Source organism: Nilaparvata lugens, chromosome 7 (assembly GCF_014356525.2).
Source record: "Nilaparvata lugens isolate BPH chromosome 7, ASM1435652v1, whole genome shotgun sequence".
Taxonomy (NCBI): domain Eukaryota; kingdom Metazoa; phylum Arthropoda; class Insecta; order Hemiptera; family Delphacidae; genus Nilaparvata; species Nilaparvata lugens.
Window position 1 is genome coordinate 30,770,298 of NC_052510.1, and position 12,789 is coordinate 30,783,086.

Consider the following 12,789-nt stretch of genomic DNA (forward strand, 5'->3'; position numbering starts at 1 on the left):
CTACTATCGGCTTGGATTAACGGTCTGTTTTAGTATAAGAATATAAAAATACGGATCTATTTTTATTTGCAAGTATTTTATTATTTATTAAACGCAATTTACTACCTCAAATTGCTTGATCTATCTTGAAACATATTGGTTTGTATGCTATTATTACCCCTGAATAGGCGGGGGTAGGCATCATTATAAATTTTAATGTAATTATATTCAAGAATGTAAGCCTATTAAAGTAATATTCCTAACTCCATTAATTTTGTATCAAGTTCTTCAGTATCTTCTAGCATTTTTGAATTTGATTTTGAAATCTATTTAGCTATGTCAATTTAGTCTATTTACTTGATATTGTTGTGGAACTCTTTAAATCAAGTTGATTAATTGTAATTATTTTTATTTTTGTAAGCTCATTCACGATTGTTTACGTATGAAATCACCTATCAGCCTAGAGCTGTCAGGTTAGGTTTACACGTTATACATCTTGGTAGGCTAACTTATAGCTAGGTTATGAACATTGCACAATTTATGTAATAATTACAAATTGTGCTTGGCTAGTAGGCCTATTCATAAACAAGCAACTTTTTCATGTAAATTAGTAACAAAGCAAAGTTCTATTAATAATGATAATTATTGTGATCTATTATAATACCTACCTTGGATAGGTTAATTGAAGTTAAATTGACGTAGGCTATCAATTGTGATTTTCATTCAAAAACAAGCAAGTGAAATAATTTAAAAATAATATTTATAATTAGTGCACGTTATAGATATAACTATAAAAGTAAGCTTAGTAGAAATTACTAGTTTTGTTAGGTTAAGTTTGGCTTTGTTTAATTTACCATTGCTACGACAGCAATCTCCAAACTATTTTATGAGGTAATCCATCCCATTTTCTTTTAATTAAAAAAAAAAATATTAAAAATATATTTAATTTTAGTTTGTGATAGTTATGTTCATCTTGCAAAATGTAGTATAAGCTAAACAATCTTCGGTAACATTTCGTGATATTCCTACTTTAGAATTCAAACCTATAAGTTAGCTATTTCACAAATTTTGGTATTTTTAATTTTTAAAGTAATTTAAATAGTATATTCCTATTTTCTGGTAATAATTGTTTATGTTGGAACGGTGTCTTTAACTTGTAATTATTCAGCCTAAGCTCTACTTTTCCTGTTTCTGAGTTTAGCTAAAAGAAATATTTTCAGTTGAGACATTACATTGCTCATTAAATTCATTGTGAGTAACTTTTACTAGAGTCTATTAAAGAAATAGTACATAACATGAGTAAATAATTTTAAATTTAATTGCATTGACTTCCACTTTCTTTAATCTAGCTCACAGTTTATTAGATTAGACTCATAATCATCCATTGGCTTGTATTATTTTTCGTGTATAAATGTGTCATAAGTGAAAAACAAGGATTAATTGGAATATTTTTAGAATGAATAGTGTAATTTCTTCTTAGTCATCATTTTGTTTGCCTTAATTGGAAAAGTTGCTTTCGCATGAAATGGCCTACTAAAAATCTAGAGTTTGCTAAGGAATCGGTATTTTAAAAAAAAAAATTCACGATTTCATTCAACTCACTTGACATGGTTCAGCTTCTATTAGAAAAAACTTACTGTCATAGGCAGAAATAGAATACAGAATGAGAGAACAGATTCGAATGTAACTTTTTATATTTTGATCATAGGTTATTAAAACCTATTAAGTGCAAAAATAATATAATAAATATTTCATGTTTAGCCTACAATATTAAAAGTAAGCATTCTCTCTCTTGAAATTCTTGTACTCTTAAACTATTTTTCATTATAATTAATTTTCTGAGTTCAAAAAATTGTACAAACTTTCAGCCTACCGTACTGATGGCACTACTAACTATTTAGGGTTGACGAAAAAATAAGAGCACATTGTTGAATAAAATTGAATTCAAAACGATCTGGGTATATTTGAAGTTTGGTTAACTTGAAAACACCATGCTATACTCTAGGTTAAAAATTTTGATCCCATCTTTCTAAATTTGTGTGGTCGAAAAAATAACAATGTTCCTCATCACCTTTCATGGAAAATAATTTGTCTTGTGACAGTGATTGGTTATATGTATTGATATTTGAAACACATGAATGAAAACACAAAGAATCTTTATTTTATGGCCAAATATCAGGGATTTTTTTAGAGAAAAAATAAATATAATTAAAAAATATATTAGTGTTATTCTCCAAATAAATTTATAATATTCGACTATATATCTTTTTGGATTAATTGAATAACTGATAACGACTGTTGATGTTGGAGGGAGTCCCGCGCTCTAATTCCTACTTTACTGAGTCCTATCCAAATAAAAGTTGATTTCCCCAAAGCTCAACTAAGTTGCATGTAGAGTTACTGGTTAGAGCATGCTGAAGGTAGGCCTACGCGTAAGGGTTAGACTTGGAATAGGTGTGAAATGATCAAATGCTTCCTCTCATTCTTCACATTGGAAAGATGTCTGAGAAAGTTCCAAGAACACAGTCTGGTTCTATTATAGGATATTACTGCCTGGTTATTTGAGTATGTATCTTTTAAACAGCTATGTATTGATGGAAGCATTTCAATCTGAAATGGATGTCGACTAAAAGAATGTTTACTCCAGCGAATGAGTGACATAATTGTCTCTAGATTAGGTCTGTCAGCTAATAAATATTTTAGTTGGTTCAAAGGTTAGCTTTTCCAGGTACCTATTAGCAAAAAAGGCAAATGTCATTTTCAAGTCTCATACATAGACAGTCTCACTCTTCTCATTCTAGACCTTTTTATCCTCAATGTCTAGCTAGGTGATCTCATGTTCTGTCAAAAGTGAGAAGCACTATTGACAAATTAATGAGAAGTAGGTAAGCATTTTGGTTTAAAATTATAAATCAAATCTAGACGAGCTTGATTGAGAGAGCTCAATTTCTGTGTAGTCTACAATTTTGCCTTTTATTTAAAATCGTTTCAAAATCAACCAATATATTATTTATGGCCACTCACATTAGTATTTTATATTGGTTTTAACAGTGTTTGAAAAATAAAAAAATTATCTTTACAGTTGTGTTGTGAGTGATGTGGTACTTTTCCATAATGAAAACACAAATTTGAAATTGTCAACCACTTTTTATTATTATAAATTATTATAATATATACAGAACCAGAGGCTGGTAAAGCCACGAAACCTGGTTTTGTATATATTATAATAATTTATAATAATAAAAAGTGGTTGACAATTTCAAATTTGTTTTCAAAAAAATTATCATTATGTAATATTTTGTGACTTTTCGTTGACCTCTCATCTCGAATTATATTATAACCCATTCATTAATTTAAAAATAAATTCATGTATGGCAATAAATTGCTGTGCAAATCTAAATTCTATCATTTATGCATCCACTAAATATTGAATTTCCTTTAAGAAGATTGACTTATGCTTGAGTATTGTCTAGTATTAAGTAGTAATAAATGTTCTTCAGAACAGGCATATCTTCTTGATCATGATTCTCAATATCTAAGTAATACTTGACACAGTAATACAGCACTAGTAGCCCAATGATTGCATCAGCCATCTACTGTAATGGAATTGCGTGTTTTTTTTGCTAAAACTTGCCAACACCTACTTTGCATCTTTCGATTCTCATTCTGTACATATACAACATTCATTTATCCCTAGTCGGCTACCAATCTCCTGTTTGTTGTGTTGTCGAATGCTGTTCAATGTGTATGCTGTATCTTTAAAAATCTTATTCCAACTCAAACTTCAATTTGCACAACTTGCATTTGTTCCCTCCTTGGTATTTTAGGCTACCGATGACTCATTCGATGAATGTCCGCATTTCTGGCTGCCACAGATAATTCAAGATTTCCGATGACTCATTAGTAAATATGTTTCTCATGAATTGTCATAATATATGTTATGAATACTTTTGAACGTTGTCCAGGTATCTTATCTTATCTAACAGCATAATATTCTTGGAAATGGTGATTTGGAAAAATTGTGTTATGGGCCGTAGTAGATGTTGTCAAGGTGTAACAATATTATCTTCTGAGGCATGATGTATTGGAAGAATGTTGTAGACAAACAACGATTAGGCCTACATGTAGTCTGGTGTGAGTATTTTGACAATGAGTAATTTCAATTTTGGTTTGCGTAGGTCTAATTGATGATGATTTTAAGAAAATAGGCAGGGATCGGGTAGTTATGGAAAATGTACGTGTGCTTCAGATGATTTTGGCCGGCGTCGTCATGTGATAATGAAGCGTCTTGGCTGCGATTGGTGCGATCTCTGCTGAAGGCAACTACTCTCCACATTGCTTCTAATGAAAACATCTATTAATCTAGCAAATTTTTGGACAGGTAAGGAGGAGAGCGTTAGCTGTTCTCATTTTTATCTCTCAAATAAATTTAATGTAAAAACAATTGAAATCGAAAATGATTTTGGAATTCTAAGTCACTAACCTGAATCAATCACGTTTGGCATTAAATGCTTTACTCAGGTCTTGCGGGCGCAAATTTTATACTACAGCACTGGTACTATACAGTGTCCGTATTCAGATTTGTATCGATTTGAGGTACAATAGCAATCGTAGTTTTGCGAATTTGTATTACTTTATCAGAAAATCTTTACTAGTACAGTATTTGATAATTTAGATTTCTATCAGATCTCTCATGGATTGATGAGAGCATGCGCTAGTTTCGCCAGCTTCATTCATGTTCTCTCACTTACCTATTGTTCTGAACGCACATGGCAATCCAAATGCATCTGTATTCCTTCTTCAATTTTTAGTAAATTTATTCAACCAACTCAAAAACAACTTCTTAATGGATCAATCGGCGTGATGGAATCACCCGTTAATGTATAATGATCTTCAGATACCCTACCGATATATTTTGTGAAACGTTAGCCAAGTTACAATATTCGCCGGCCGGCATTTTAGTGTGTTTTGGCGCATCGCACGTTCAGTCTGTTATTGCTTTGCCTGGTCGTGTGCTCAAGACATGGTATCTTAATCGTCTCATCTCATTACCACGCACGAGCCTAAGCTTATGTGGAAATCAAATATAAAAAATATTAAGATGAAATTGTTTGATTTTTTGGTAATATATCATGTTTTTTTTTTGCACAGTGAAAAAACATTGCAATCATGTACACAGTAGTACGAGGGTCATGTTTTTCAACCTCCGCAATCCACAATCACATAATTATAACAAGTTGCGGTAGTGGGTCGATTTTTACTTAGCTGAACAGCTTGTTATCCCCACTAATTGCCCTGTGATATGTACAGCCAGATCGTCAATTTTCGTCGTAGAGTTATAGACCCAGAAACATGGTCTCCCGCCAAGTGGTAGTTGGGTAGCGGTATTAATTTTTTGAAAGCTAAAGGCAGCTGTTCTGCAGGAATCTACCAAAAAAGAGTCATGTTTACCTATGAGTGATGATGTGCGTGAATGGTGTCGGAAATTCAATGACAGTAGAAATGTATTTTGGAACCGTTGTTATGTACATGATAACTCGCTCGCCCTCTTAGTGCTGGTGCAACCAAACGGCGTCTTCAGCAAATCAAATTGGGATTATTTCAATCACCTGACTTGGCCACTAGTAACTCATACATTTCCCCGAACATGACTATGACAGGTTGAGGGCGGCAGAGCTTCGAGGAGCTCCAAAACAACGCCATAGTCCATTTAAACTTATTTGGCGGCAACATTCTATAAACAGGGGTCTTGATAGGCTGGGCAACTGTTATGACAAATGATTCAATCCTCACGGCAATTGAGTTGAACAATAATCATGAGATTACGTAACTTATAGTGAAAAAATGTTATGCACAGAGTGAGTCATATGGGAACCCCTCAATAAGTTGGAGACTGTTGTAGATATAATACTGTAACTTCCAGGATAAGTTATTGGTCGAATCATCGAATACTCCACCTTTCAACTTACAACTTAATTTCAACCCCTCATAAGGGGGTGAGGTGACTTAGGGGTTGTAACTCGAATATTTTAAATAAACACCCTTTGTGTGGTACATCATTTTTAAAGGCATTTAAAAAAAAGAAAGCTGACATCAATAAAAAAGTTCTATGATAAAGTTCTTGTATCCAAAATGGCGGCTGATTGAAGTTTTACCAATCATTTCTTAAAATATAAAACTTCAATCAGCCGCCATTTTGAATACATGTATCATAGAACATTTTTATTGATGTCATCTTTCTTCTTTCAAAAAGGCCTTAAAAATGATGTACAACACAATAGTTGTTTAAATTTAAAATATTGAGTTACAACCCCTCATTTCTTTAAAAACTAAAATTTCAATCAGCCGCCATTTTGGATACAAGTATCATAGAAAATGTTATTGATGCAATCTTTCTTGTTTTAAAAAGGCCTTCAAAATGATTTACAACACAACAGGTGTTCACATTAAAACAGTGTAGTTACAACCCCATAAGTCACCCCCTTATGAGGGGTTAAAATCCATTTGTACGTCAAAAGGTAGAGTATTTGACAATAACTCATCCTGAAAGTTACAGTATTATATCTACAACAGTCTCCAACTTATTGAAGGGTTCCCATTTATATTACTCACTCTGTAACTTATACATTCGTCTTTCATATTTAGGATCAATCAAAGATAGAAAAAAATTATGTTTTATGTTAGTTTGAAATCATGCACTCACATTTCGAAGACGATGCATGGTTTTATGCAATTTAATCAACTCATTGGTTTGGAATCCTCTCAACTTCGACTAAACTTCTTATCGATGGTTGCTACTAATGATGCAATTATGCTTATTGAATTCAGTTCATAATAATTGTCACAAGAACGAGAAGTAATTGCAGGGGATTATTGTCCAGCAATAATTATGTATTTTGTTGTTTAACATTTCTAAAAATTTGATGTTTCACCATTCAATTTATTTAAATACATTGTATTTTTCAGTTGTTTCACTTACATTTAGCATCTCATTTCTACCACAATATAATACACTGATATTATTATAAAATAAGAATCAATCTTACTTTAAATTGACAGGGCACCTTAAATCTATGTGTTTGGTACTGATATGGCATGATCCATTGGGAAATGCTTGCTTATATATTGTTTCAACAGATTCTATCATGTACGGTACTTTTTCAATTGATCAGGTTTTGTGGTGAATGAATTATCTTTATTGGTGAACTCATATTGCAGAAAATAGGCTACTTGCTCATGTTTTTCTCGTTCAAGTATTGAAATTTGATGTGATGTAATTTATATCTGCAAAAGATTACTCGATGTTCTGGTTTATCAGTGTTTGCTCTAGGTATTACAGTAGGTTTCGATAAGGTATGAGTCACGATAAGGTATGAGTCAAGATAAGCTGTCATTTTAATAAATTATCTTATCAAATCTATTTCTCCATTGAAGTGATTGGAATAATCCTGTTAATTTTAACTGATAACACTATTACTCATTCTATTTCAAGGTTTCTACTCACAGGAGGAACAGTATCTATAACTCCTAATGAGCTCAATGTGTCGTTAGGTGCATCTCTCGAATGTTTCTTGAGTCTTATGGGCTTCAATAAACTGTAAATATTTAATTTGTCATGTAAAAGGTTTATTACGTAAATTTAATATAGTTTTAGAGGTATTTATTTTAACTTGAAAGCGTCAAAACATTTCACGCCTATTATCTCATACTGTAATGTTAAACTGTCATTCCAACGAGAATACATTCTGCTTTACTTTTATATAAATGAATATCGAGGGTTAGCTCTTTATAATTTTTTTATGAAACTTACAGTTGAAAATGATTGGTCTTTCTCACAGTGGAAAAGCAATTGAAACAGTTTTGTTTGCTGACACTAGAGGTCATTTACGATACAATCTGCTAGAATTGGTTTTATGTGACATTAGTTGTGTCTTGGATGGTCGTAAGGACCCTTGCTACGCTTGGCCTCCAACTTCTCAAATACCGTCATGCAATTTTCACCTTTGGGGATTCATCAATATTATTGTCTTTACGTGTCTCCATTTCCAGCTGACATAGCTTCGCTGTCGAAGCAGGTTTTAAGTAGCTCATATTAAACTTGATTCAAGTGACAAGTTATAGTAATAGTTTTAAGTAGACTTGATTTGTGCCATGTGACAAATAATAGTTGTCACATTAGACGCTTATATAAATTGTTTGTTTTTGCGTTAGTACTCACATGTTTGTTGCGTGTGAAAGCAATGGTGCATTAGACCAATGTTTAGTGTACAAGGGAGTATGTTGATATTGAATTTGGTTGCGGTAAGAGTGTGTTGGACAGGAGGGAGAGTGGGTAGTAGGAATAGAGCAGAGCATTGGGAGGACAGGCAGTTCATTCAGTTGGTTTCTGTACAGGTCGAATTGGGTGTGGGTGCTTGTTATTAAGGATTTTGTTAGGGTTGTGTTTCTGTATTTATATATTTCAGTTTTTCCATTACGATATTCAGTATTGTATTCAATTTTCCAGTCTATGGCAATGCTGATGTGGATGCTGGTGAAGGTAGGCCTACCGTATGGTTGGCACTGCGATTGGCCAAATGAAGGGGTTAGTTTGATGCAACTCGTCTAGGCAGATTGATTTCATATAGACTAGATTAATCTATCCATTTACCCAATCATTATAAGATGCCTACCAGCTCCTCGGCGCCAACCATATTTCCATCAGCATTAGGAAAGAACATAGACTAGAAACCTTTGAAATAATACTTGAGAACACTCAATGCAACAAAACTGTGTTAATCATGTTCGCTGAAGAATGCATCCAGTATGTTGGAACGCGTCTGTATTTGACAATACAATACATGTAATAATACTATTTTAAAAGTTGAATGATACTTATCAGATGAGTGACTAAATGTTCAAGATAGATTGAGAGCTTTAGAAGATTTGTTTGTTATTGGGACTTATGCGCCACGAATATGCACATTTCACTTCTCTGATGCTATTTCATATGCTTATTATATCTGTATCTGTACAGGTGCAGTAAGATACAGATAAGTATAGCATCAGCTGATGAAAATCGAAATGCGCTTGTTCATCATCATCATTATTGGCACTACAGCCCATGTAGAGCCTTAGCCTTCACAACCACATCCTTCCACCCCTCTCGACATTCTGCTGTTCTTCTCCATCTTCTTACACCCAGTCTTCGCAAATCCTCTTCCACATCGTCAACCCACCGCTTTCTTGGTCTTCCTTGTAGTCTTCTTCCTCCGGGTTTGCCTTCCAGCACCATTCTTGGCACCCTCCCTTCCGGCATTCTGCACACATGACCAGCCCATCTCAGCCTCATACTTTTCACAACAGATAAAATACTGGTCTCTTCGAACAATCTTCCTAGTTCCTCGTGTGTTCTTATCCTCCTATTAAATGCGCTTGTTGGTGTCTGGTGTCTCTTAATATGTATACACCTTGAAATAAATTATAGTGGTTCAACTGTTTTGATGTCAACCAAAGCATCGTAAAGTGATGTCTATGTCAACTGCAATAGGGAAGGCAATATATTTTTCAACCATTTTTGTTGTTTACTTCCTTTTCAACTGATTTGGGAATCTAATTATCACAATTTTAACAAATTTATTCTCTTGTTTCAGGAGTGAAGCCAAAATGCAGCAGGTGGACTCAATACCCCAGAACAACACTGTGAGTGTGGTCAACTTTCTTTGAAATTATACACTTAGAGACCAAGTATCTAATTCATTGAAATAATAACAATAACAGAGTCTGCCACACTGTCAATTACTAGACTCTTGCAAGGAGAAAGGGGGGTTTATTGTTACCAATGCATCGCTTCATCTTCATCTCATGTTTTCTTGGAAAAATATCATTTAAAGTTTGTTGAAGAATGTTCTGTGAATACAAGGCAAAACTTATTCAACTGATTAGTGGGCAACTGGGCAATGTGTGTATGAAATATATTGAAATTCACCTTAATATTGAATAATGTGAATTGAAATCATGAAAGGCAGCAGATTATTATTACAGATAATAATAATAATATTCGTATGGCTTTTATTGGTGGGGAGTTCCTGACGGAAGTTCCACCTCGCCTGAATAACATCATTTAAGCTGTCAAAGGGTCTTACGACTGTCATTCTTCAGCCGGGACCGAAAAAATAACATTCTCATCCGATAACACTATTATTACAGATAGTTCACTTGCATAACATTATATTTTCCTCTACAGTTTTCTACAAGAGCATCTCATTAGCTTCACAGAGCTCTCTATCTCATTCATTGATAATGTTATGCTATATTTTTACATATTTAAAATTACGTTGTATATAGCTTTCAGAATACATTTTTCTTTGTATGAATACTGTGAAATTTGATGTTTTTTTTTAAATCGTCAAAACAGCTGTTCTGCAGATAAAATATCTCGACTGTAATCTTATAAATAAACTGCTCTACCTACGAACCTATCTCATGCACGAGAAGGAGGTAACAAAGACCATTTCTCAAGTATGGGGTGGACCCTCTGTTAGTTTCCCAGGAAGGGAAACTCTCCTTCCCTACCCTCTCCTTCCCAGGAAGGAGACTCATGCCAGTTGATAGAGCTGATAAATAACTATACATGGTATGAATTAAAAAAAAAACTTTAGAGCCGTTTTTGAGAAAACCGTGAAAAACATGGTTTTTTAGTCATTATTCGCCTTTTTTCCGCCATTTTGAATTGACTTTTATTGAATTTCTTATCGGATCCTCATAGTATAAGGACCTTTAGTTTAAAATTGCAATCGGTCGGTTAATTGGGAATGGAGTTATCGTGTTCACAGACATACACACAGATACAAACACCCAAAAATCATGTTTTTGGACTCAGGGGACCTTGAAACGTATAGAAAACTTGGAATTAGGGTACCTTTATTTTTCTTGAAAACCAATACTTTCTCACCCATAGTAATAGGGCAAGGAATGTAAAAATAATGTCTCAGACCCTTGTCTTAAAGACAGATCATTTAGCGCTGCAGAAACTCTTCAAAACTTCATTTAACAGGTATTATTATGACCTGTTGCTTCCATTGTGAATAATTAAAATAAATGACCATCGTTTATAAAATTGAAATATACACAAATGTACAAAGTGTTAGTGTGAAGTCTTATACAGTAATTCCTAAAAAATAGTGATTCTAATTGGGTTGAACAAATTAATAGCTGCACTTCAATGGAGGCTTCTTCCAGCTCTTTGAGGCTAGGCCTGTACAGTCTCTATGGGAAGTATTTGCATTGGAAACAATATTTCCTCTTTAATTATTATTAATAGTAATTATCAGGGCAATATCAAAGTGGAATCAGGCCTGGCAAGGGGACCATGGACCAAATCTTTGTAATACGGCAGATAATAAAGGTTCTATGAACATGGATTGGCTCTGCACAGGAGTGAGCTTCTGAGAGTTCTGTACAGCATTGGTCCCTAAAGTTGATTAACCTGGTAACTATTGCAATTTTATTGCAAAAGTTGAAATTGGGAGTAGAGTGAGTGAGCTCTCATTCGTATCAGGGAGATGGATTGTCCACTGTTCTTTTCAACTTGGCCCTCCATAATGATGTCAAGAAAATTGACCAGAAAGTACAATAATCAGGAAATCCAGTCAAATATGTTAGAGTCAGATGACATTGTTATCATAACTCGTAATCTGGAGACATTGAAAACTATGTATAAGTAGTTAAGATGGGACTCAAGATAAGTGAAGAAAAAACAAATGTATGATGATGTCTCCTGATGCAGTACAACAAGCAAGACTGGTGGGTCTGTTCATTGATGGAAAAACATTCCAACAGTCTGAAGGAATGTATAAGAGACCGAATATCCTACAGGCAGGTACCAGAACATATTTTGCAAATGCTATGTTCAAAAGGAGGCTTCTCTTCAAACATGCTAGCTCAGGCTCTTCCAGGCACTAGTGAGACCCTTCATCGTATATGGCTGTGAAACTTGGGAAGGATTGATGCAGATGAGAAAGCACTCAGAGTTGGTGAAAGATGAATGCTGTGAAGAATATATGTTCCAACATGTGAAAATTGTGTCTGGAGAACAGAATATAGGCTAATGCTGAGTTGGATGCACTCATACAGGGGCAGGACTTGGTGAGATTTGTGAAGTATCAGAGATTAGGATGGCTGGGACATGTTGAGCGAATGGAAGACGGCCAACTCTCTCTTAGAATACTGAAGAGCAATCTGGAAAACAGCAGGAGAAAGGGAAGGCCACGAAATCGCTGGATGGATTGTGTGATAAAGGACTTTGCAGGATTGGTGGTGAGAGGAAGGCAGTACAAGACTGTTGACAGGGACGAGTGGAGGAGAGTGGTAGACAATGTCAAAAAGGGATTTGAAACTAGTTAAGACAGCCATTCCAAGATAAATATATTGAAATATTTTTTGCTGAACGGCTTGTATTTGTTGGTGCTTTATTATGTGTTTCCGGTGGTTCCCATTTCTGCTTTTTAAATTTCCAAAACCTATCCACCGTAGGCCTATATTATTCCAGTATTCTATATTTTCGACTCTTCTCGAACTCTTTTTGTAGTTATTTGTATAGAAATTCTCAAAAATGGTTCCAACTATTTCCACTAGTATCCCTCATAATGCAGTCAAATATATATTTTCTTAAACATTCTAATCCCAGTTACAAATCTTTGATGCAGAAGGTCAATAATTTCTTGTGAAGCACAGGTGTGTGAATGCAGATTGCATGGTTGAGAGTATAAATACAGAGGTTCTTTCTCAAGAAAATCTTGTCTGCCATCACACACCACAAATCATGCTTTG

General features: G+C 34.2%; 1 protein-coding gene across 1 annotated transcript in view; it reads left to right on the forward strand.

Annotated features, from left to right (window-relative positions):
- Window positions 1-12,789, forward strand: part of LOC111054060 (homeotic protein female sterile) — a 70,588-nt gene that overhangs the window by 933 nt on the left and 56,866 nt on the right. Inside the window, exon 2 of the mRNA XM_039432525.1 lies at window positions 9,612-9,660. Within this exon, the coding sequence (XP_039288459.1) occupies window positions 9,612-9,660 (49 nt within the window). The remainder of the gene's footprint in view (window positions 1-9,611; window positions 9,661-12,789) is intronic.